At 33.7% G+C, this 26,481-nt stretch overlaps 2 protein-coding genes across 4 annotated transcripts in view; both read right to left on the bottom strand.

The window, feature by feature from the left end:
* LOC140750966 (very long chain fatty acid elongase 7-like) overlaps positions 1 to 16,956 on the bottom strand; it is a 31,057-nt gene extending 14,101 nt beyond the window's left edge. Inside the window, exons 1-2 of one of the 3 annotated variants that reach the window (XM_073084730.1) lie at positions 16,828 to 16,956; positions 2,589 to 2,659 (exon numbers count right to left, since the gene is read on the bottom strand). In XM_073084730.1, coding sequence (XP_072940831.1) covers positions 2,589 to 2,643 — 55 coding nt within the window. In that variant the 5' untranslated portion in view covers positions 2,644 to 2,659; positions 16,828 to 16,956. Of the gene's footprint in view, positions 1 to 2,588; positions 2,660 to 5,108; positions 5,212 to 16,827 lie in introns of those variants that run through there. The other 2 variants (XM_073084731.1, XM_073084733.1) reach the window with 2 other exon arrangements.
* A 545-nt stretch (positions 16,957 to 17,501) lies between these two features.
* On the bottom strand, positions 17,502 to 23,361 carry LOC140750808 (very long chain fatty acid elongase 7-like). The gene is made up of 6 exons (XM_073084532.1): positions 23,217 to 23,361; positions 22,449 to 22,551; positions 21,530 to 21,720; positions 20,840 to 20,914; positions 18,107 to 18,403; positions 17,502 to 17,675 (listed from the first exon to the last, which is right to left on the bottom strand). Exons 2-6 carry the CDS (start codon positions 22,498 to 22,500, stop codon positions 17,502 to 17,504), a joined length of 789 nt encoding a protein of 262 aa, XP_072940633.1. The 5' UTR covers positions 22,501 to 22,551; positions 23,217 to 23,361.
* Between the last annotated feature and the right edge of the window lie 3,120 nt (positions 23,362 to 26,481).

Raw genomic sequence — 26,481 nt, 5'->3', positions numbered from 1 at the left:
TCTTCCTATTAGATGTCTTCTTAACCTGTTAATATTTTCTACTATTGAAAAAGACTCTTCTGTTTCCATATATGCTGCTCTAAAAGGTAGCCAGTCCTGATAATTACCGTTAAAAGTCGGTAATTCAACAAACTTTGAGGACCGCTGGCTAGCTTTGATGGCCTGTGTTATCGCTGACGTAAGTTGAGAGAAGTCTGGCTGCGCGTGGACTCCCGCCGGTGCTTGAGCTCCCGCCGTTGTATGTACTCGCGGATCTGGTTGGGTATGGTGCGCTGTACTATTATTCTGTTGAACCGGCCTTGTCTCTTCCGTGATGGCTTCTATTTCTGTTTCTATTTCGCGGAGAGGTAGGTGCGGCTCGTCGGCTATGGCTAGCCTCGGTTGCGCTTGCTGTTCCAACCAGTCGTCGACCCTGGTGTCGGCTTCTGTTTTTGAGTACTCGGAGACGTCGTCATCGTCGTCTTCTGCTTCTATAACGGCGAGGCGTGCTGTTGCAAGTTCCACTTGCAGACGTATAAGTTCTTCTTTGGCCTTGGCTACCTTGTAAGCCTTTGACCTTGAACGCGTGGATCCGGCGCGTCGACTCGGAGCGCGCGAACCATGCTGACTATGTGCTTCTGAAGGCTTCTGTATTACTGTCGGTGAATCAGTACTGGCGGTGAGCTCGACGGGATTCTTGAAAATGGTCGCAGCCGGCCTGGCCATCGTGGTGCCAGTGGCCACTGACGCTACTGTACCCTTCGTCGTGACGGACGTGTCTGTAGCGGAGGTTCCCCCAGTAGTGTCGGTCGCGGTGGTTCCCGTGGCCGACGTTTCTGTTGTTGTGCCCGTAGCGGAGGTCCCAGTGGTCGCGTCAGACGAGGAGGGCTTCGTTTCCGTCGAGTCTCGGCGTTCTTTTCCCACGGAGCGTGTGATCGGCATTCTTCTTGCTAATACACAAAAATGACAATTGGAACGATAATATTACTTACTATTCTTCAATTTCTTCAATATTCGGCTTTCGAAGGACCATTAAATGTGCAGGGGCACATTACTATAATTGCTGGGTTGGAAGAATTGAAATCCCTTGTTTTACTCTTGTTCCATTTATTCCTTTGTTCCATAGGTCTATTGCCAGTACTGAATGAAAATTTGAAAATCTGGCCTATTTATATCCCCGACTCAAGTACCACAACTAGAAGCAGGTTTAGGCAGCAATATAGGCATTTTGGCCAATTACAACTATTTCCCGTTATTCTATGTCTAAACCTGTACGGACCTGTACGAACCTGTTCAAACTGTGGCCTTGAATCGAGGATTCACAATAATAATAATAATAATCTATTTAGTTTGTTTAGGAATTTACATATTTCTATTTAAACTTCTATTAAAACCTAAACTATTGCAAAACCTATTATAATTGACACCTATACCTATGCCCTATAAACTATTACGAAATATTTATTTTAATACATTTACAAAACTTAAACTATTATCTATTTTCCCTATTCTATTAAATCCTATTATATACTATTAACAATAAAACATAAGTAAAACACTATTCAAACATAATAAAAACATCAATAAATTACATTAAAAACTATCAGCTGTTTACGTAACTACGTCTTACTGCTATGATCAGCTGATCGAGTTGGAGTCAGCTGTTTAGCGTCGGCCATTGAACTATACAATATTAATCAGCTGATCGTGTGTTACGAATAATTAAGTCTTTATTTATTACAACTTATGAACTATTATTAACTATAAATTAAGTAAACAATTTCAAACTTATAATTACGTCGAATCTTGAGTCAGCTGTTCGCGTCGTCCCGCACAAACTGTTTATTTCCTTTTTCGCATTAGATAAAAATTGAAGAAAAGATCCGATACTAAGGGTACACTACTAAGATCTTTTGATTGTAAATGTTCTCCGGGCCTCCCCAGTTAAGGGGAAAGACGCGTATCCAGCAATGAGATATAAAAGATCGCACACTCGAGACTCTTTGCAATTCAAATACATTTAAAAAATTATAACCACATATCTAATTGTCACTTTTGAAACCTAGTCTTATTCGTTACTTTAATTACAAGACAATTCACACATTGGAATCAATATTTGACGAAGCCATTATAGAAAGACAAATATAATTACCAGTGTATTTATTACCATACATTTGATACAAATCAAACATTATGCTACGTAAGTGCTAAATTAAACTGGAAAGGCAAAATCTTGGTAAATAACCATAATGGGAATAAAAAAGTGTGAGACGGACTTAGACATTATCTTTAGGTTTTTCGCAAACTATGATCATAAGCGAGGTTCTAATTTAAAAAAAAAATAAGTTTAGTTCGTGGGAGATTTTTTTTTATTTAATTATAAAAAAGTTGTTTTTATTCTAAACTCAAAAATATTTTCTTATATCAATGGTTCAATAATCATGTCATAAAAAACATATTTTTTGCCAGAATGCCGAGGGTAATATTTTCATGTGAATTCGTTTTTGCTTTTTATTTGCACTTACCATCAGGTAAGCAGGCCGCATGCTCCCGCTACTTCAATATAAAAAAGTAGTAATATTTAAGGTAAAAAATATAAAAATACTCACATCGACTCTTGTTTAAGTTCCATTCTGGAAATCGCAGTCCGACTCCGGTGCTCATTTTAATATTGAGTTAACTGAAACAATAATAAATAATTCATTAATGACACTTATTTTCTTTTTTATACTGCGATTCCCTGAATAAATAAAATATGTTATAAATCATAAATAATGTGCATTATCCTAATATTTCCCTCTGTATGTACATAAAATATCTAATTTTAAACTATAATATGGATAATAATATGGATAAATTTGACAAAATGAAGCGTTAATTTTTTACTCAATATACATACCATAAAATGCCTACAAATTCTAGGCGTTTTATGGTATGTATATAAAATTATAAGGCTCATAGCCAATTAGAATACCTTATATAGTAAACGATTGACCGATAAGTAACGATAAAATTTGCGTAAAACTTAGTTTTATACCCTACAAAGTGTACTAAGAGGATTTACATACTTTTACTATACAAACTATTCGCGGAACTTAAGGAAAAACCTTTAGAACAAACTTTGAACAAGACAACTCATTTCAAGGTAACGTCATACTCGTCTTTGTAATACACATTTTACTGGGAATTTGTGAAAAATGTAAAATTACGCATAAAAACATTTTCGCGAAAATTAGCACTGTATTTATTTATTGAGAAAAACTGATTCATAACTTTATTTACAACTTGTTTCTTGTTTCGCTGCAGGGGTAATGGGTATTATTCTATGGATAATGTTAAAGTGGGCATTACAGGACTGACATGATTGGTATGGTATTACGTATAAATCTTCCCGACAAGTCCATGTAAATTATCTTGCGGTCCTTCATATTACATTGAAGAGTATAAGCAATATTCTGATATAAAACCTACTCCTAATAATAAAGAAAAACCCCTGGTTAACAAACTTGAACATATCATAACGCTTTCTAAACTTAGCTGACACTGAGATTTCTTAGCTGTAGATGTTATGAAAATACAAATGCCCAGAAACAGACCAATTAAATTATTAAGACATCTGACTGACCTGAGAGCGAACCCCGAACCCTTTAATACAGATCGGTATGGTAAATAACCGCTGTACCACACCGGCCATCAATAATAAAGAATTTAATATAGATCAAATGTAACATACAAGAAATTATTTTTTATTACCTTCTCGGAAGTTGCGGAAAGTCTCGGAAATTCACATAACAACACAGACGAAACAAACACGTAGAAATGTTTATACAAATAACACGTATGCCAATACAGACAGTGTGACGGCAATTCAATTAATAAAATTGGAAGGGTCATTAAATAATTAATAAATTAGGGAGAATTTCCGAAATCATGCGCTGACGTATTCCCTTGATAATTCCGGTCCTATCAGCCAATTTAATTATACTAATTAGAATTCTTTCTAGACACGGACCTGTCGAAATTACGGCAAAGTATGTTGGGAAAGGCCAAAATATTAAGTGCAGTAAGTAGGGATGTTTTTAGGGTAGGGTTAGGGGGACAAATTTGATATTATTTTTATGAAATAGATGTAAGAATGGTCACGCAGTCCACCTGATGCTTAATGGCTATTGCTGCCCGTGGTCAATCAAATCCAGCTAGGATTAGAATCCTACTTATGGTCGTACAGGTGAATTGCTTCCTTCAAGGACTAAGACAAGAACATGACGTGTAAGAACAGTTCATGGTCTCGGTACATGTAATTAAAAATAATTGACAAATAACTAATAAGATAATTTGAAACATTTGACCAAGTGTAAACTAAGTATAGTTCGCGTAAAACTGCTAGTCCGCTCTGAATGTAGAAATGAATCGCGTCGTCATAGCAAATTGATATCATAGCACATGACTACACCTGCTCGCAACAACTTCAAGCAGGCTAGTAGTTTGGGGCGAACTATAACACATTACAGACAGACAGACGAACAGCCGGACTAACAGCCAGACGGAGAGTCAGCAGAAGTTCTGTGCCCCGTTTTCACCATTTGAGTACAGAACTCTAAAAAAGCCAGTGGTAAAAATCTGTGTTTTGAGCAATAACTCCATGTTTTTAATATTCTTAAAATACTGACAGGTCGACACGAGATTCTATGCAAAAACAATTGTAATAAATAAATAAGCAACGTTAAATTTATTTTCACACATCTATAATTGATTATATGCTGAATTTGTGCATAATCGCGACAAAATCGATTTATTTTCTGCCGAAGGCAAGCCGCGAAATCACCACTTCATTTATGCTTTACATGAGAATTTATATAATAAAGTTTTTGGTCAATTGTATGTATAAAAATAATTTTGTAAATAATGAATAAATAATTATTCATAAAAAGAATTTTATAAATGACACAAAAACAAACTATGCAAACTGTGTATCTTCAAAATTAATAAAAACCGAACTTTTAACAATAACACAGTTTTAAAAACTATACTCCTTTATATCACATTTTATCTTTTTATTTATTAATAAACACGCACAAGTAGTTATAGGATATTAAAAACAATAAAGATATTAAAAAAGTGAATTTCAATACCTCTCTATTATTTGTTATATTAACCAAATTACATTACACAATGTTCCACACGCGACTGAGTATGGAATCGGTTTGACGGCTAAGTGATTAGCACAGGGACCCAATTAACGGATGTAGGTATCTATCCTCAAACAATGTTTTGTGACGCATGCCAACATTGACCTAATAACAAATTGACGTAAATGCTTCTACTGGGGGCGACTGAATAATATTAAAATAAAAAGTTTTGCAAATTGTATCAAGTGGGATATCAAATTAAAAAGCTTATTGTGGGGATCTTAAATATATATTTTGAATACAAAAGTTTAAAGTTATTTCAGCAAGAAAACGAAAATTGACCATTCTACCTATATCTTCAAAACTGTTGAGGAAAAACTTTTAAAATACAGAAAATATCTTTTTGCGCAAAAAATCCGAGATAACCTATATGTCTATGGTGTTTAAAAAACGAAGAAGGTTATATTTTCAGTTGGTAAAGATATTTTCCCATACACTACATATAGGAGGACACGCTTTCATCGACAATGTTAAATTGTTTTTACCCGACTGCCAAGGAAGGGTTATGTTTTTCGCGCGTATCTTGTATGTTTGTCTTTCTTTATTTGATCCGATCTAACAAACGGCTGGATGAATTTCAACAGTTAAAGTGTCATTATATTTGTCTCAATGACCCGAGTGTCCTTAGATAGGTGTTAGTAAAAAAAAAATCAAAATGGCGGATTTTTGGCGCGAAATAGTAACACATTTAAAAAATAAAGTTATCCTATCCCGAACCTATCGAGTAGGGTATCAAATGAAAGGAAATTAAACGGAGATTATAAAAACATATTTGTATATATATAAAACAGTAAGGTGACTGACTGACTGACTAACTAAATGACTTTTTCATTTTTCAGAAATCAACGTACAGCCTAAACCAAGGACTTTACAGTTCTGAAATTTTGCACACAGGTTCTCTATATAGCTTGAATAAGTACTAAGAAAGGCCTTTTGGAAATTCTACCCTTAAGAGGGTAAAATAGGGGAAAACAGTTTTATTGAAATCCTTTAATTTTGAAGCAACTACTATAAAATTTTGTATTTGGCTTTCTGGATAGGAACAAGGACGCACTTATTTATCGCCCTCCGAAAAATCAACCCCGTAGAGGGTAAAATAAGGGTTAGAAGTTCATTTGAACTATCGTCAATTTTGAAGCAAACACTATGACATTTTGTATCAGGCTTGTTGGATAAAAATAATGAAATGCTACCTCTAACGAGGTAAAATAATGACCGAAACTTTGATTTACTGAAGTTATATATTTTATAGACCGTAAATGGTGAATTTTTTTGCGAAATAGTAACACGTTTTAAAAAAGTTAACCAAACCTATCGAGTAGGGTGTCAAAATAAAGGAAATTAAGAGGAGATTACACATACATTATATAATATATCTTATATATAAAATTCTCGTGTTAGTTACCGTACTCCTCCGAAACGGCTTCACCGATTTTCACTAAATTTTATATACATATTCAGTAGGTCTGAGAATCGGCCACTATCTATTTTTTTTTACACCTAAGTGTTGTTCATCCTTAACATTTTTTTATTTATATAGCAACACAACGTTTGCCGGGTGAGCTAGTACATATATACTCGTATATACACATCGAGATGACTGTCTGACTAAATGAGAGAGTTGATGTGCCAGAGATCAACGCAAAGGGAAACCGCTAAACTTAAGCGTGCTGGAATTTTACACATAGGTTCTTTATATAGCGTAAATGAACACTACGAGGATAAAATAAAATAGGATAATATTGTTTGAACATTTTTTGTTTTTGAAGCAGACACCTACTATGAAACTTTGTATTTGGCTTTTGGGTAAAAATAATGAAATGCCTTTTTCACTGCTTTTGGAAATTCTACTTCAGCCTTTTTGGTGCAGTCGGGTTTTTGATTTTTTAAATTAATTTGAAATATTACTTATTTTAAGTAACTATTTCAATTCTCAAAACTGGGTACATTATCTTGTTTATATACATGACACAAGTACCATGAGAATTCCCATAAAAAGTTAAAGTTCAAGTTAAGTTTCTTTAGGAAAATGATATTTAAGTACTTTATCTGGGAGCACAGCAGAGCTCCGAGCATTCAAACTACATGAATACTCCATATAATTGAAATGTAATCTTATTTAATTATTGTTCAATTAGGAATTAGTAAAAAATCCAACGTCAACAATGTTTAATGCTTTATGAATTGATAATTCAAATGGTGAGTTGCTACTGTGTATAATATGTGGGAAGTGGCACATACTATTGGAGTCTTATTGAGCTTGGCCGCTGATGCGTAGCTTGTTTACTTCTGAGGACAAAGTTGGAACGCCTCGTATGTGTTTATAATATAGAAGTAGCAGACGGGCATACAGTCCACCTGATGGTAAGTAGCTACTGTCGCCCATTGACATCTGTAATCAATCCCAGGGTACGATTAAATTCCTACCTGTGGTCAGCAGCAGCAGCTGTTTCAAGGTGGTAGAACCCTTTATGGTTCGACTCCGGCGGCACCACCGCCACACCTATTTCTACCTAGCTAATAATAGCAGTGATAGGCGCTGCTGTGTTCCGTTTTGAAGGGTGTGGTAAGGGAGACAGACTTTTCCGAGGCGTTCCAGCTTAGTCATCAGGGGTAGCGGCGCATCTGTGGCGGACCTCAGGTAGGAATATCTAATCCTATCTGGGGTTGATTACAGATGTCCATGGGCGGCAGTAGCCACTTACCATCAGGTGGACTGCATGCTCGTCTGCTACTCCTATATTATTAAAAATTAAAAAAAAAAAGCAACAGATGCGCCGTCAATTCTGAAGACCAAGCTGGAATGCCTCGGCAATGTATGTTTTCCTTACCATACCCTTCATACAAACACTTAGCAACGGTTAAGACTGCTATTGTTAGAAATAGGTGTGACGGGAGTGCCTCTGAAGTCGAACTAAATCAGTGATCTGGCGTATCAATATTTAATATGCTCGATTTTTACATGTTTCTAGAGTATGGTCTGATGTAACTATGATATAAGTAAACTAAGCATAGAGTGAGCTTAGTGGGGTACGAACAGAAGGCATAGATAAGAACACCATGACATAGAAAATAAGTCATTATTCAGGTTGAAAACGTAATCGTAAGTCAATTGAAGTGTGCTGTAAAAACAAAGCACTAGTAAGATTACGTAGGCCCTACCCTCAAAACAATAAAAGTCGTACGCACATCGACGCCGTGCGATGCGTCACTTATCGATAAACGATAATAGATTCAGACAATATGACGTTATCTTATATATAAAATTCTCGTATCACAATATTAGTTACAATACTCCTCCGAAGGGGCTTTACCGATTTTCACGAAATTTTATATGCATATTCAGTATCTGATTATCGGCTACTATCTATTTTTCATACCCCTAAGTGCTAAGGGTTGTTCACCCTTAACATTTTTTTATATATATGGCGAAACAACGTTTGCTGGGTCAGCTAGTAATATTATAGTTTTTCATCTGCATACGATTCGTTGCTAAGTGTTGAATGGTGCTCTATGGTAATTATTAATTTAAGATGTCAATAAACAAATTGTCATTAAATTCGGATGAACTATTTATAAATAGAATTTTTTAGCAAGGGAAATAAAATGATTACGTTTTATATAGAGGTACAAAATGAGTATGGTGCCCATTTGAGGGTGATTGTAATCACCCTCACATGGGCACATAAATTAAAAATTTACAACTAACTAACTTTTATTAACTATATTTATTGCATGCCAGTTGTATTGAGGACAAATAAAACATCTCCAACAGGATAAATGCTATATTATCCCTAAGCAATTCTACTTATTAGCTAATAACAACTGCATTATATGCTAATAATATTCTCTATATTTGTATTAAGACTCTCTGTACAAGATGCCACAAAGATACAAATTGTCAAAAAATAAATAGATAAAATATAAAAACAAATATTTGGCTCATGTCACTCACAAAATAGACGATTCCAACGACACCTGATAATAATATTATATTAAAACATTAATGTTCATTATCGAAATGATATTTTTTTATAGTTTTTATTGCAGTATTTTAATTAGTCAGGTTTAGTTTATACAACGATAAATTTCAAAGAAAATTTATTCCACAGTTGTAATTTTTTTAGTAATATGGGAGTAGCAGACGAGTATGCAGTCCACCTGATGGTAGGTGGTTACCGCCGCTCATGGAAATCTCTAATCAACCCCAGATATGATTAGATTCCTACCTGAGGTCGGCCACAGATGCGTAGCTACCTCTGAGGACTAAGCTGGAATACCTCGGAAAAGTATGTCTCCCTTATCACCTTATCATCCCTTCGAACCAGAATACAACAGCACTTAGCACTGGTGTTGTTAGGCAGAAATAGGTGTGGCGGTGGTGCGGCCGGAGTCGAACCACAAAGAGTTCTACCATCTTCCAAATCTGGAAGGTGGTAGAACAAGGGATTTTATATCCTGTCTTTAGTATAGGGTGAGATTTTTTAAATAATTGTCAACCCATCTTTACACCGATCTAGATTACGCTACTGCTTTGGAAATCAATAGAGCTTCTTCGGGCATGGTAGATGTGAAACCACTGGAGTTGAACCACCAAAGGGTCACCTTAAATGACTTTAATATTACCTTCGAAGTAATGAATACGAATGTCACGGACATATGTACATTGTACACTAACATATAAAATGTAATATTTCTCTGGTAATTTGTAAGCGAAGTTGCATTAAGGTCGTATGTAATGTGTCATTGTCTAATATTATTGTTTGACATTGAAAAATGTAGAAAATAGTAATTCGTATTATTTTCAAGTTTTAATTATTTAAGGTAAAGTCACCTAATGCCGAGGGGTTCTGAAATTGGCACCAAATTCCGTGGTATTTACAAAAACGGCTTTTATAAACTATTTACGAACTCATTTTTACTGAAAGGTATGTTATTTAATAAATAATTTATCACTCTATTGTCATTTGGCTATCGTAATAGTATTATGTGTATGGTTTTTTAAATAATCGTATAGTTTTGCATTAGTGCCTACATCAAACGTATGCTTCATACATTTTGGGCCTTTTGCACGTGAATGTCACGATTTCTCAAATACTGATTTTTTCAATAAATTTGCATGTGTATGATAGTGTTTCGATGAAAACATTATTTTGGTTATATATGGAATCGATATCATATAAATATTGTGCTTATTTCTTAATAGATAAGAGTAAAAATAGGTTTAAAAATACAGCGGCATTAGGTGCCAAATATTTTGGCCTGTCCCTTAAACCGAGGTATTGTTTTTATGAATAAGGACGTCTTGCTTCGGATTTGACAAATTTAATACTCAATTAATATCGAAATCATTTTCCGAGGTACTGCATTGTACTGCATTACCTAATTATATAATATCAAAGATGACCTAACTATGTACTTTCCTAATTTCTTCTATGGGACAACTGAGGAGAGAAAATGAAGTTCATCTATATATCGATGTAATATTGAACAAGTATTGTATATTATTACGTACATATTTCAATAAAGCATCTTTCTGCCTCTAAATTGTATAAAAGTATTTTATTATTTAATAATCGGAATTTGAAAACGTGTTTTTTAGTTATGAAACCTATTCCGATGTATATGAGTCGGAATTAGGTTATATGGGCACATTAATCCGTGGCATAACCGCAAAATACCATACAGGGTGCTTAAAGTTTTCATCGGTTTTTAAGAACATTTCTATTGTTTGTATCAGTAATTCGCTTAATCCTAATCAATGAAAAATTAATATTGTTATACGATTTTAATAGATATTTAAATAAGAAATAGAACATTTTAAGGCGTTTTCATTTGATTAAATTACTCAAAACGAAATAATTCTATAAACCGCGTGACGATATTCCATATTATTATTATTTGTGGTGTACGATAATAAACCCTAGTATAAAGTACACGAAAAAGAATGTCCAAAATTCTATTGCAGATACACGAATTGACTGCAGTTTAAAAAAAAATACATGAAATACATTAGCTAAATTAATCAGTCAAGAAACTATATCGTAAAAAAGTTTTGTTTCGGCAGGTTCCCTTTAATCATAGCTAAGAACACTTTTGATAAACCTACTCTTTAAATAATAAAAAATATTTAATCGAAATTGAAACTAAATTCAATAAATAACATTTATTTTTATACACCATGTAGCAGTCGTTCTATCTCTTTCACTCCCTTATTTTGTATACTCGGAATTAGGAACCAAATACATCGGAATAAGGATTTTTACAGAATCGGAATCAGGGTTTTCTGACTTGGTTCATATTTATTTTAAATACACATTTTAATCAATATTTAATCGTAAAATGTCGAGTCTCTTTCAAAAGTACAGATAATAAAGCTTATGATTAAATTATCTAATTCCTTATTAAGCCGTAGTAAGTGCTTAATATCTGACGCTCTTTCTAGTTTTGGTGAAAATACCGCGGAAATAGGTGACTTTACCTTACATTTAAACCAATGTTAATGGATTACTTAATCCATTTTCATGGCTCGAATAGTTTTGAATAATTTGTGTACGATGCCGGCTTCCCACGGATCGTGATGACCCGACGCACGATGGGAAGTGGATAGTCGAAGGTATTGCGTTCGAGACGGCAGCGGTACATCGAATCCTCTGCGATTCGGTAAATCCAAAAATGCAAACAGATTTCGCATTTTTAAATTTCGAATTTTGAAATGATAAAATTACTTGGAATCTCAAGTTCGATAGACCGATTTACACTAGAGCCTTGGTGCGGTTCATGTTTATCCGTGGGTTCGTGGGAAGCCATTAAATTCTGGCCAACGCAGTTGTTACCTGCTTTTTTCTTTTTGCACGTTAGACAAGCTGATTAGTATTTTTAGCAAGTTACGAAAAAGTAACGTGATAATTTAAATGGATTGTTTAATTTACATAACTTGAATAATTTTCGATGTCATATGGGTATCATACAGAAGGTGGTAGAACCCTTTGTGGTTCGACTCCGGCGACACCACCGCCACACCTATTTCCACCTAATAACAGCAGTGTTAGGCGCTCCTGTGTTCCGGTTTGAAGGGCGTGGTAAGGGAGACAAACTTTTCCGAGGCATTCCAGCTTAGTCCTCAGGGGTAGCGGCGCATCTGTGGCCGACCTCAGGTAGGAATATCTAATCCTATCTGGGGTTGATTACAGATGTCCATGGGCGGCAGTGGCCACTTACCATCAGGTGGACTGCATGCTCGTCTGCTACTCTTATATGATAAAAAAAAAATACAGGCTGCAGACGTCACAGCATCATCAGGGATAGTGCGATCGAGTCCGTAACGATGCATTGGATCCACCGCGATTTGGTAACTTCAAAGATGTGATGCGATCATGCGATCAACGACCAACAGGTCGACATGAGCCGTGGGAAGAGCTATTATGCGAACGAGGATATCAGCGGTCATCCGTTGTCCTTGGATAATCCGTAGAATTACGGGTCGTGGGAAGCCATTAGAATGTAGTAATATTTGGCTAGCGCGATTGCCATCCTTTTTCCTTTTGGCACGTTAGGATAAACTGATTATTTATTATAGAACTAGCTGACCCGGCAAACGTTGTGTTGCCATATAAATAAAAAAAATGTTAAGGGTGAACAACCTTTATCACTTAGAGTTATGAAAAGTAGATAGTATTCAATTCTCAGATCTACTGAATATGCATATAAAATTTGGTAAAAATCGGTTAAGCCGTTTCGGAGGAGTACGGTAACTAACATTGTGACACGAGAATTTTATAAATAAGATATTTTAGTTTGATACAAATGTAACGTGATTGACTTTGACATTATTTTCATACAAGAATTTGTAATATATTTTTATATTACTTGTAACGTGCGTACATAAAAATTGTGGACTTCATAGATATACAACGTTCCTTAGTAAGACTTGACAGAGACTACTACTTATTAAAAAAAATAAGAATTACGTTTAAATTTGTTGTAATAGTATTATTTCTATTTAGTATGTATCTTTCTAATCCATAAACACCGTTTTTGAAAAAATAAAACATGGAGGGGACTATGAATATATTACATTAATCTTATCTGGTATTTCATTTAATTAGGTAAGAATATTTTTGCATGTTGTATGTATTAACCGTTAAAAACTGAGAATGGGTGTTTGGAATTAATTAACATTACAATTACATTAATTTTTTTTAATGAAATTAATTATATAATGGGGAAAACATGTTACATTTATGATATTAATATATTCAAATTAAAATAAAATATGCATGATAATGTGTTGTGGTACTTTTTAGGGTTCCGTACCCAAAGGGTTAAAACGGGACCTCCGCTGTCTGTTCATCTGTCACGGGGCTCGAAGGGATCTATCTCTTGAATCGTTATAAATATATACTTGATTGTTTTACAAAGTTTTTTTTTTAATACTGGGATAACAAATACAAACCGACTAATATTTCCTCGATATGTATATCAGTACGTGTATATCAGTATTACATGTATGTCATATTTTCTGAATTGTAATAGCCCTGTCAAGGTGTCGAAATTTCGTTTGAACAGTATGTAATTATTTAAGAAAAGAAAATAACGTTTAATATAGACATTTGCAAATAAGTAAATAATTTTTACGTTGTGGACTTTTCATTTCTTCATACTAACGAAACAAAGTAATTTATACAAATTAGTTCAAAATCAAATTACAAATTGCGTTCTTAACCCTTCATTAAACTTGAACTATTTATTCCGCACAATCAAATGTTTTAAGTGTTTCATCACTGAATTATATTTTGTTTCATCACCCTAGAGCACGGGCCATTGTAAATTGGAAAATTAGCCAAACAAAGACCTAAATTAACAATTTTTAAAATGAACAATAGAAACTTTAAGTCCTCAATTTATTAGCTAGCTAGTCACATATTGTAATAGGCTTGTTGGCACAAATCAAAATTTATATCTATACATATAAATGGTGGCCTTTAAAATCTAAATATTTAATTATTAAATAATATATAAATTAATTAATAAAGACATTATCTCTGATATATCTGATCGATTATCACTGAAAACGCTCTGTCATACTTATGACGTCACACTATTTGTAAACAAGTATATGTCATTCTCGCTGCTTGCCATCTGATCTTAGATTTTTTTATATTTTTTTTTTATTTAATTCACGTAATTGTAATAAACTACAAAGTATTGGACTAAAAGAATCTTAAATACACGATTTGAAAATATCCGAAAAATACGCGATTACAATGAATATATGTAAACGCCTAGGAATAATTATTACAAAATATTTATGATTAATCACGTATTTTTCGTAATAATTATTTTTTTCGCGAATTTTATTTAAAAAAAGCGATTTAAAAGAGTATCTAAGTATGACTTACTTTAAATATGTAGCACTGTAAGGTACGTTGCTATTTCCTAGAATAGGAAGAACTATCTATTCCGTGTAACGTTCATTCACAACACTTATAATTACATTGCAATGTTATCTAATCTTATCGTTAATCTGAATATATAGGATGATTTTATTAATGTATCTATAAGAAATAAGTAAAATGTAGAAATGAGTACCGAGATCAATATTGACAAAAATAAAATTGTATAAAAAAACTAGTGGACCCGGAAAACGTTGTGTTGCCATATAAATAAAAATGTTAAGGGTGAACAACGCTTATCACTTAGGGGTATAAAAAGTATATAGTCGCCGATTCTCAGACCTACTGAATATGCATATAAAATTTGGTGAAAATCGGTAAAGCCGTTTCGTAGGAGTACGGTACCTAACATTGTGACACAATAATTTTTAGTAAGATGATATGAAAAACCTACAAATTTACTTAATATTCTTAGAGTTTGAAGTAGCAGACAGAAGTACATCAGATGGTAAAGCCGATCACAGAAGTGTTGGCACTCCTGAGAACTATGGTCGCCTCATTGCATAAAGCCGTCCACACCGTTCCGCCGAAATACAAAAACCTTTTTTTTATAATATAGGAGTAGCAGACGAGCATGCAGCCCATCTGATGGTAGGTGGCTACTGCCGACCATGGACATCTTTAATCAGCCCCAGATAGGATTAGACATGATATGATTACCCCTGAGGACTAAACTGGAGCGCCTTCGAAATGTATGTATCCCTTACCACACCCTTCAAACTAGAACACAGCAGCGTTTGACACTGCTGTTACAAGGCCTTCATCATGCTTGGTCAAACTGTAATGCATAGTTCCGGCACCTTTCTATCAACCAGATAAGATAATTAACACTTATAAGGCGGAAGTAACTTTGACAGTATCAACGCCGCAGTAAAGTAGGGTTCTATCTACAGGCGGTACATATGATTCATTTTATTATGATTGCATGATGCAACGATAAGTATGACGTAGGGTTTCGGCTTCGGTCCCCATCCAGGTAGACAAAATTATGAATTTAGATTTCCGTTCTGGGTTTGTACTATAACATTAGTACTGTTTTTTTAGGGCACCCATAACAAGGGAATATTAGTATGGTACGGCCGTTTCCCTTTTTTTTTTGTTTTTTGGCTCGACTTGGCACGGCACGGGACGAGGCACGGCAGTGCCTCCAGATGAAGCTATGAAAGTATAAATCCATACCAGGCGTGAATAAGTTAACAAGTTGGAAATGCACACTTTTCATTGCAGCTATATATACAAAGTATAGTTCGCGTAAAACTCCTAGTCCGCTCTAAATATTGAAATGAATCGCGTCGCCATAACAAGTTGTACGACAACACCTGCTCGCAACAACTTCAGAGCGGACTAACAGTTTGGCGTTGACTATACCTTTAGGAGAGAGTTATTTAAAAAATTACAAGTTGCGTACTTATTTACATGTGATTTACATAGATTTGTTAATTTATTTTTTCACTCTTAAAAATGAACAATCCCAAATCTTATTATGATTAAAATTTATAAATGTAGGTCGACTTATAAACATTATCACACCTGGAATCCAAATTATTATAATGACCAGGGTCATTGATTACTTAACTCAATGCATATGAAAAAGATGCTCTACCTAAAAGAGGTGTAATAATGAATTTGTGAAGTGATATTTTTGCACATAATTTCGAAAACTGATGTTCAGTTTGGGATTCGAACCACAGACTTCTAGCATGGCTGTCGACTGTCGTTATACTTTTTTATCACAGCGTATTTAATGAATCATAATTTAGGGAATTCATAATTATTATTGGAATATTCATACAACGTGAATATACATTTGTTTATGTATTTATTTACTGTTAATAATTCAATTTAATATAATTATCCCTATCACTTTTTTGCATGACTGTGCTAGCAAATATTATAATTGTATTCCCAAACTGTAATCGAAATATTAATCACATTATTAATAACTCATTAAACACATATAACAAAACTCATGCACTTTTATCTGATCGTGTAATTTACAATAATGTTTGTGTTTTATTACACAACAATAATTAATAATTTTCCTACAAAAATATGAGATTTGCATTTATTACTATTTAATTTATTATTATTCGTATTCATGTATCAGGTTGCAGGATTGTTTGCCTTTGTTAAAATTTGCAATTGAGTAATCAAATTAATAATTCCTTCATTTATTAAAAAGTAATACTTATTTAAGTACTCACGTTTTTTGAATAAATTGACGGCCAACATTAACTCGCACAGTAATGTCTGTACTTAGGCAATACATAAACTGCTATGGACGCTTAAACATAACTCTGAACAAACTCTTATCAGGTAGGATATTAGGGTAAATGCACATATGACATTCGCGCCGTGTATTCTAAAGGCTTGGGCATACTGACGAATATTTACATACGAGGACAACTTTACTCGTTTGAATAATGTTCTTTTTATTTATGAATAAATATTATAATTCCGGGAAAATATTGTATGTTGTACTACACACAACAATGTAGGAATATTGTTAATGCAAGATTTATTAATATTTTGCTATGAAGTTATTATTTTTCGTGGTCTGTCTCCATCTAGCACTAGCACCATCCATACACCAATTCTGCCTTATAATAGCAATATTAAACGCTGTTGTGTTCTGTATTTAAGTTTATAGTTTTTATACCAACTTTATATCAAGTTTATTATAATAAAGATATTTAGGACATTTAAGTGTTAAAACTACAAGATTGAAAACATACGCCAGAAAATGCTATTTATTTTTAATGGAATTAAACTGTAGAATATGCGTAAGTTGCACTATGCATCTCTTTAGAAACCAAAATTTATTTTTATTTTACAATTCTATTGTATTTTATTTTTGTCTGATCCGTTACTGATACCACTAACACCGTTTTTCTTCTTTCATAATATTTTCTTTTCCATTTTGTTTCCCGTTTGTATGCACTCCATTCATCTTTTCGTGTTTTCCATTCATGTAATCTTCTGTTATATTTTTCTTTTCTTTTCCACTATATTTTACGTCATTTGATGTGTTCACATTCTTTTTCAAATACGACTGAATATAGAAATTGCTAAATAGAACTATCATCAGCAATAAGTTGAAGAATATAACTCCCATTAATATGAATGTGGTATCGCATTTTGTGTACTTGTAGTCTATTGTTGCATGCACTAAGATTATTACGAATTGTGCCTGAAAGCAGCCAAAAAAGTCATTAGAGAAATGTATATAAAAAAAGAAAAAAATAACGTGTATTAATTTTTGGGGAGAATAATTAACCTAGAAAATACACAAAGTGCATAAACACAAAATAATAATGTGCATGCTTCAAAATATAGACAACGCCGTCAAATTATTGTGTCACTGATTTTATCTGTATCTTTAATTGCAATTCCACAAACGTTACACAACTTTGTACGAGTATTATTCGTATGTAAAGAATGTTATTTTATTAAGAAATATTTTGCTAAACTTTGACTACTTACCAGTTGTAATTTCGTAATATAGGCTTTCCACCACAAGTACTTGGTCAACCGAGGAAAAGCAGACAAAGCGTAGTAACTGTACATGATGATGTGGACGAAACTGTTAATCGTCCCGATGAATAAGGAAATCTCTGAAGGGTCATATTTAATCATAACCCAAGTGAAGATGAGGGCGAGGGAATGGTGGTAAACGTGAAGAAAGGAAACTTGTCTGTAACGTTTTCGAAGAACAAAAAAAATGGTTTCCACTAGCTCAGAGAGCTTAGCTAGTAAGTAGTAGTAGTAGCTGTCCAGGACCTGGAATAAAATAAGGTAAATGTAAAAAATAAATATTAGGATGACTGAAAACTTGTTACTTTTGAAAATGATGGAGATATTTCTTTTGATTAGTATTTAAGATTTAATTATTACGTGTAAATAACTGTTTTTCGCCAGCAAACCAATATTTTGATTACTTTTGGATTTTCCTAATATATATATATATATATATATACAGGGTGAATTTTTCAAACGGGCCTTCAGGGCCAAATCCGAAACTATAAGGATTAGGGAAAAATGCTGAAAGGAGTTACGAGGCCGATTTTGATAAAAACTAAAACTGCATTATTACTTTTTTACAATAACTTTTTCCCTAGCCGGGAATCGAACGAGATTTTTGAAAGAAAAAAATACACCCTTTATATTATTCCACTATGTGGTAGTGTTGCTTATAAGGATCAAAATCTGGGAAGTAATCATAAATGACAAACTAAAGGAAAAGCCCCCATTTTAAGAAAATACATATTTTTTCATATTAATTTGGCAGTTAAGTTCCCGCCATTCATCAATTTAAACATTTCGCGTAATAGCAATTTTTTTGGCTCAATGTTCCAATTTTTTTTTTTTTTTTTTTTTTTATAATATAAGAATAGCAGACGAGCATGCAGTCCACCTGATGTGGCTACTGCCGCCCATGGACATCTGTAATCAACCCCAGATAGGATTAGATATTCCTACCTGAGGTCGGCCACAGATGCGCCGCTACCCCTGAGGACTAAGCTGGAACGCCTCGGAAAAGTCTGTCTCCCTTACCACACCCTTCAAACCGGAACACAGCAGCGCCTAACACTGCTGTTATTAGGTAGAAATAGGTGTGGCGGTGGTGCCGCCGGAGTCGAACCACAAAGGGTTCTACCACCTTTAAATCATTCGAAACGGACATTTTGTTCTCCAATAATTTATATTTTTGTGTCCGACTTAGTTAAGGTTATTTTTAGGACCATTGTAATACATTTAACTTGCTATGGGCGCAGTTTCGTTTAATATAGATGCAATTTGCGAGAATGACTTTTTCGAGTGAAATCCGAGTGATTACTAAACAAAGAGATATACTCGTAGAATATGATATTTAACGTTGAAACGAAGTTGTAAACAACAAACAATAAGAATTTACTATTTAATCAGTTATCTATCTTTATTAAAAAAGAAATCCTAAAAACGGCGGTAACTTATTTGCCAAACTATTACTTTCTCATACTAAATCATATTTCATGGTCATAACATCGAATAATTAGTTGATTAACCAACAAATTCTTCATTGGTATGACTTATGTATGTTTCTAAAGAATTATACATAAATCATTTGTTATGTATAATCCTTAAGGATTAGTATGCCAATGTATGGAAAAATATGTATTTTCTTCAAAATTGTCCTTTTCCTTTAATTTGTCACATAACATTACTTCCCAGAATTTGCTCCTTATAAGTGACACTATCAAATAGTAGAATAATATACAGAGTGTATTTTTTTTTCAAAATGAACTCGTTCGGTTCCCGATTGCTAAGGAAAAAGTTATTTTAAAAAAGTAATGATGCAGTTTTAGTTTTTATCAAAATTTAGTTAAGTTTTTATCAAAGTTACGAGGCAGCGTAACTCCTTCCAGCATTTTTCGCTAATCCTTATAGTTTCGGATTTGGCCCTGAAGGCCCGTTTGAAAAATTCACCCTGTATATATTACTTGCCTTAATTATTCCATATTCCGTTGAGGATTAGAGGTTCACAAGTTTATGAAGGTTTATAATTGACAATATTTTTCTAATGGTAAAAGAAAACATCGTAAAATCCTGAATTGTCAAGAGTTTTTCATAAACCTCCAAGAGGTATAAAAAGAACCAAGTTTGTGGACTATGTGGTCAGAATCCAACACAGTCTATAGTCAGATTCATAATTAGGTGTCCAAAATGTAAACAAAGGTGTTGGCCTATCAAGAAAATATGATTCAAATGGTAGTTTCTTATTTTTGACAATATTAAATGTATACTACGATAATAAAGTAATAATCTAAATAAATTAAAATCAATTCACATTTTCCAATATTTACATTAAAACAATTTCATTTTACAGTAATAATAATAAAAAACAAGATTTATGGCGGAAAATTAAATTGTGGTAATGGTAATACAATAGGAATCCAAAACATTTTTTATGCCGCTATTTTTAAGTTTCGTAGTTGATATTATTCATTTTCGTAATTGTGATCGAACTCAAATGTTTTCTAGTTTACATAGCGCGTTTTTTTTAAATTGTGTGCAGTTATTAAGTTTTGGTTTTTCGTTGAGTTTGTGAAAGTTTTCGTTTCTTGTTAATTTGCTTGGGGTTTGCAATACCTGTAATCGTATTTTGACAATGACATTTCTTTGTTTACATTTTGGACACCTAATTATGAATCAGACTATACAGTCAAGAATACTTACATCCCGCTGTAGATCTTTTGAATCCGAGAGACAAACTTGATGTATCAACCCATTTCTTAATAATAATTTACAACCCTGAAATAAAAAAAGTCAAGCTCATCTTTGTGATATGATTACTATTTCTTGCTGAGGACTCATGCTCAGCAGTGGAAATTTGAAGAAGCAGATGAGCATACAATGTGGCCCAAGGACATCTTTATTAATTCTAAAATTAATATTCTTGGATGTCCATCTGAGGTTAGCCACAGATATAGCTGCCCTTAAAGACCAAGTTGGAACACTGCTGTTAGAAATAGGTGTGGCGGTGATGCCTCTGGAGTCGAGCCACAAATGTTTTTACCTTTAATTTCATAATCGTAGCTTTATGTCTTGTAACAACGAATTTCAAACAGGATAATTTTAATTTTATATAATATATATAGGAGTATGGTAAGTGGCTACTGCCGCCCATGGATATCTGTGATTAACCCTAGATAGGATTAGATATTCCTACTTGTGGTCGACCACAGATGCGCCGCTACCCCTTAGGACTAAGTTGGAACGTCTCGGAAAAGTATGTCTCCCTTACCACACCCTTCAAATGAGAACACAGCAGCGTTGACACTGCTGTTATGAGGCAGAAATAGGTGTAGCGGTGGTCGAAGCATAAATGATTCTACCACCTTCAGATAAAACAATTCTGAGTCTTACCATTTGAAATATATAACAGGATACAATGACCTGTACCACGTTATAAGCAACAAGGACTTTCCTCAGTTTGAATGGAGGCCTGTTCTTCATATATGCAGGTCCGAGTTTGAGGACGAAAATGATGTATGACAACCATATCGCGAAGACGGGTAACGGTGTGCGCATTATGTACCATTCGTCAACGAAATCAACTAAAATGAAATACATAATTGAAATTTACATTATCTATAATTGCAATTATTTTGTGTCTGTATTGTACGAGTAGCATCTTACAAATATATATTTGCTACATTAATATCTTTATTATTATTCAATATATTATTTATATTTATAATATTACCGTGTTACTTATCTTCAAATAGAATTGGAAGCATAAAAGCATAAAAATAAGGAAAAATTACTAGTTTTATGCGCTTGCCCTAAAACTAACAATGATTACTATTGATAGATAATTACTTTCTGAAATTGTTCGTTAAAATGATTTTAGCTCACTTATATTTTTTGACCATATGTCTGTATATAAGTCACATTCTCTGGCATGCCCAGGCTATAGGGCAAATGATTTGACGAATTTTAACTTATGAGGTGTTGTTGGAGTCGTTTAAATGGAGGGAGGGACAGAGGTTCCATTACTTTGGTTTTTTCAATTTTGATTTTGAAACGGTGATGTAAGAAACGTGGCCGCTTCTTTATTAATTACTTGTAGTATTTTGATATTTTTTTTTTATTTTGGAGCCTTTAAACGTATTCCCCATGATCCATGATATACCTACAGTTTACTATTCCACATTGACACTATGTCTTCGGGAAATAAAGCGTTTTTACTGAATTGTGTAAAAAAAGACACTCCACCAATGTTCCTGTTTTGCGAATATAAATATGCGAAACCAGATTTTTATATAAAAATGTAAATTCTTACTTTTTCCCTTAAAGTCCCACAGGGACCCATTGACCGCCTGAACTGTCTCCATTGCGGGGCGGCCGTCCCGACAGCAATCAGCACACAGATTGACAATGTTGAACTATAATCCATTATTAAAAGCATTAGCTCCATGACAACTATTTCATTGTAAATTTGTGATTATAATTACCGCGGAACTAACGCTGGCAAACTTTCAAAATAGTATATGCTGCCACCTGTATTGCTTCACTGTTCACCCTTCGCAATTTGGTGAAGCCTGAAGTGTATTCCGCCACTATTCGAACGCAGATCGGTTGCTTTGTTAGTATTGTAGAATGAAGCTATTTATTATTAATAAATAAGAATGAAGCTATTTATTCATCACGGCTAAAATATACGGATAAAACAGGATAAAAACCTTACCCACTACCTTTTTTGTTGCCTTGTATGCCTACCCATATAACTTAAAATGCGACCCCTAAATGTTAATGAAGTGCTTAATTGATAACAATGGTTTATTCGTCAAAAAAGAAGCTAGGTAATATATTTTTTACGTAGTTACTTAAATTTATACAGTGTGTAACACTAAGTTTTAACCGCGACTGACCAACATAGATTTATTTCAGTAATGTACAGACTTCAGTTTATTTTGAGAGGTATGTCTTATTTTTTTTATAATTTAGCAATAGCAGAAGTGCAACCGGTACTTCCGCTACTGCTAAAATATAAAAAATATATTAAAAGTAGTCGACTTGGTAGTAAGTGGCTACTGTGGCCTGTTCCTACCTGACGTCTAAGCTGGAATGCCTTAGAACACCCTTCCAACTAGAACACAGGAGGGCATAACACTGATATAATAGAAACGAATGTATGAAATAACGTGGAGGATGTTTAAATTATTATATATGTTATCAAATAAAACATAAATGTAGCAAAGGGTAGTCGAAATGTCCAAATGTCGAATGTCAAAAATGACACTTGTGTACAATTTTGTCCGCAAAACGTCATGCTACACGGAATCATTTCGAGCGTTAGCTTTAGCGTGCCGATACACCGATGCCGAGAGTGACGTGACGTTACCGTTCCTCAGGGTATGTCATTCCCATACATTTTTAAGTTAGCGTTTGGCGTTAGTGTTTGCGGAAAAGTATTGTGTCTTGGCCCGCTGACCACGGTGAGTAATGACGTTTATTCGCGTTTGATTCTATGGACAGTTTATTTTAATTTATGAACATAGTTACCTTTGCCCAATAAAAACTTGACTTGGGTTAATTGCAATTTAGTGACAATTTTCAGAAGTTTATTGTAATAATTTTCACTTAAATGTCTAGTGTATTTTTAAAATATGTTTTTCTTATTGTTTCATATACATAGCTTGCAACATGTTTAAGTTATTAAATTGCATTTATCACAATAGCATTTGCATTGCATTGCTTGACTTTCATCAGAATTTTTTTCTTTCCTTTAGTTATTACGTTATTTTTTCATTATATTATGTAAAAACAAACAACTTTATTATATAATACTAATGTTTAAAACTCGACTTTTACGATAATACAAAGTTGCAAATTAAAAATATTTAGTTACAATAGCCCCGGTGAACCTCATTCAAATTTTGTTTTACGCATTCATAATGCACTAGTTTTTACGTCATGCTACCTGCTACGCCCGATATTTCAGGTAATATTGTAATAGCTATTGTTAAATTTCATGTAGTACTTATAAACTTGCGTCATAGGTAACGTGACCATCAAAGAACGTTGTTTGCGGGATAATTTAAAACTAGTGGCATATTTTCAAAAACGCATGTGCTACGTGAAAAACATTAAACTAACGCTACTAATTACCAAATTAACTAAATAACATGCTAACTAATATAATAAAACTCTTCGTTGGGATTTTATGAAATTTCAATGTAATTAACGGACTTCAAAAAGGAGGTGGTTATCAATTCGGCCGGTATCTCTTTTTTTTATGTATGTACACGAATTACTCCGCCGTTAGTGGACCGATTTTAATAATTCTTTTTTTATCGTATAGAGACGAGCTGTAAGTTGGTCCCATTTAAATATGGTTAGGATCCATCGATGGGTTCTGGAGAAAATGAGGAGAACTCCTCTACCCATGTAAATATAACAGCCATAACTTCGCCGTTTATGAACCTATTTTAATGCCTTTAATTTCGTGTATGGACAATTGCTACAAGTTGGTCCCATTTAAATATGATCAGATTGATCAGGATTAGAGTGGGTTCTGAAGACAAAATATATAACTCCTCAACCGATGGGTATAATTGAGTTTTGTTTAAAGATATTTGGTGTAGGTTCTAATGAAATTGCAAAACCTGTTTATTATTGACTATTTAAGGGTCTGATAATGTGGCTCGGAGTCAAAATATGTAACTCCTCAACCGATGGGAATAATTGAGTTGTGTTTGAAGATATTTGGGGTAGGTTCTAATGAAATTACAAAGCTAGTTCATCATTGACTATTTAAGGGTCTGATAATGTGCCTCGGAGACAAAATATGTTACTCCTCAATCGATGGGAATAATTGAGTTGTGTTTAAAGATATTTGGTGTAGGTTCGAATGAAATTGCAAAGCCAGTTCATCATTGACTATTTAAGGGTCTGATAATGTGGCTCGGAGACAAAATATGTAACTCCTCAACCGATGGGAATAATTGAGTTGTGTTTGAAGATATTTGGTGTAGGTTATAATGAAATTGCAAAGTCAGTTCATTATTGACTATTTAGTTAGGTTAGGTTGGAACATATAAGATAATATAAAATTAAGTGAGCAGGGCGCTGTAGCGCCCTGCGAACGGGCGGTTCCAATCAATTTAAAATCAATGTAGATTCATGATCACGTTTATACAATTTTATATTATATTACTATGAATGTTAGTATGTCATCACTAAAAAGGGTAAAAAAAAATTTTTAACAAAAAAATACAACCGACTTCTATGTCACTACAAAGTTAAAAAATAATTCAAATAAATTTCGGTTTAGTACATATTCCTGAAGTCGGCGTTCAATATATTTTATTGGATAACGACGTAAACAGCGTGTTTAACATGAGCGCACACTTCAGAAATATGTAGTAAACCAATATATATTTCAATTATTTTTTACTTTTAAGTGACAGTTGTAGAAATGTAAATAACTGTAACATATTCACTAACATTACAGGAATGCCTAATTCGTTAGTAAATGTAGTCAAATGTGTTAGGATACATATATTATTCATGACTTAGAATATTCATGAAAGCTAGACTTTGTAGTGACATACAATATAAAATTTGACCTTCAAGACTTAAATCCGAAATGACGCAGGTACACTGTTGGCCTAAACCACAGTTTCACTTGACAATTACTTCTTACAAATAAGGTTAACGTTGTAGTTTTTCTTAACTACTAAATTAAGGTGAATTGGACTCACTCACTCGCAGAGTTTTATCCCTTTGTTTGATTTATTTGCTTTTTTGTTCCAATCTAACCTAGCCAATAATATACTATTGAATATAGCCTCGCCTATAGTGTTTCGTATTGAAATGGTTAGGTTATCTCGGAACAAATAAGACAATATAAAACTAAGCGAGCCGGGCGCTCCTGCGCCCAGCACGCTTAGCTTTATATTGGACACGCTATTTACGCTGTTATCCAACGAAATATGTTGCGTGGCGATTTCAGAACTATGTACAAAACCAACATTTATTTCAATTATTTTTTACTTTGTAGTGAGTCGATTTTATTTTTTGTTATTATTTTTTTCATTACCGCATTACTTGCAAATAAGTAACGTATACTTCCGATGATAGCAGATGAGTATGTATGGGTGTACGGTGGCCAGTTCACAGGCTGTCTTGGAAAATGGCGCATATTTTTTAGGGTTTGATAGTAACTTGAACGCTGGCCTCTTGTCTAGCTAGCGTGCTTTCTTGGGAGCCGTAAATTATCTTAACATTCGAATAAAAATATATGAAATAGCGATCTAGTGACCGTCCACTTAACTGGCCACTTTGTAAGAGCCGTCTTATAAAGGGTTTAA

Source organism: Epargyreus clarus, unplaced genomic scaffold (assembly GCF_041222505.1).
Source record: "Epargyreus clarus isolate Ecla_fem2 unplaced genomic scaffold, WU_Ecla_fem_2.2 ptg000021l, whole genome shotgun sequence".
NCBI lineage: Eukaryota > Metazoa > Arthropoda > Insecta > Lepidoptera > Hesperiidae > Epargyreus > Epargyreus clarus.
The sequence above is the reverse complement of the archived record's forward strand: the minus strand, read 5'-3'. Positions and strand labels throughout refer to the sequence as shown.

Excerpts from the sequence above, each read along its gene's own strand:
- LOC140750808 (XM_073084532.1), bottom strand. The coding sequence starts at position 22,500 with ATGGAGACAGTTCAGGCGGTCAATGGGTCCCTGTGGGACTTTAAGGGA. Across the intron at positions 20,915-21,529 it reads CCTGTTATATATTTCAAATG|GGTTGTAAATTATTATTAAG; the intron begins GTAAGACTCAGA and ends TTTTTATTTCAG. Across the intron at positions 17,676-18,106 it reads ATATTACGAAATTACAACTG|TCGTATTTGAAAAAGAATGT; the intron begins GTAAGTAGTCAA and ends TTCTATATTCAG.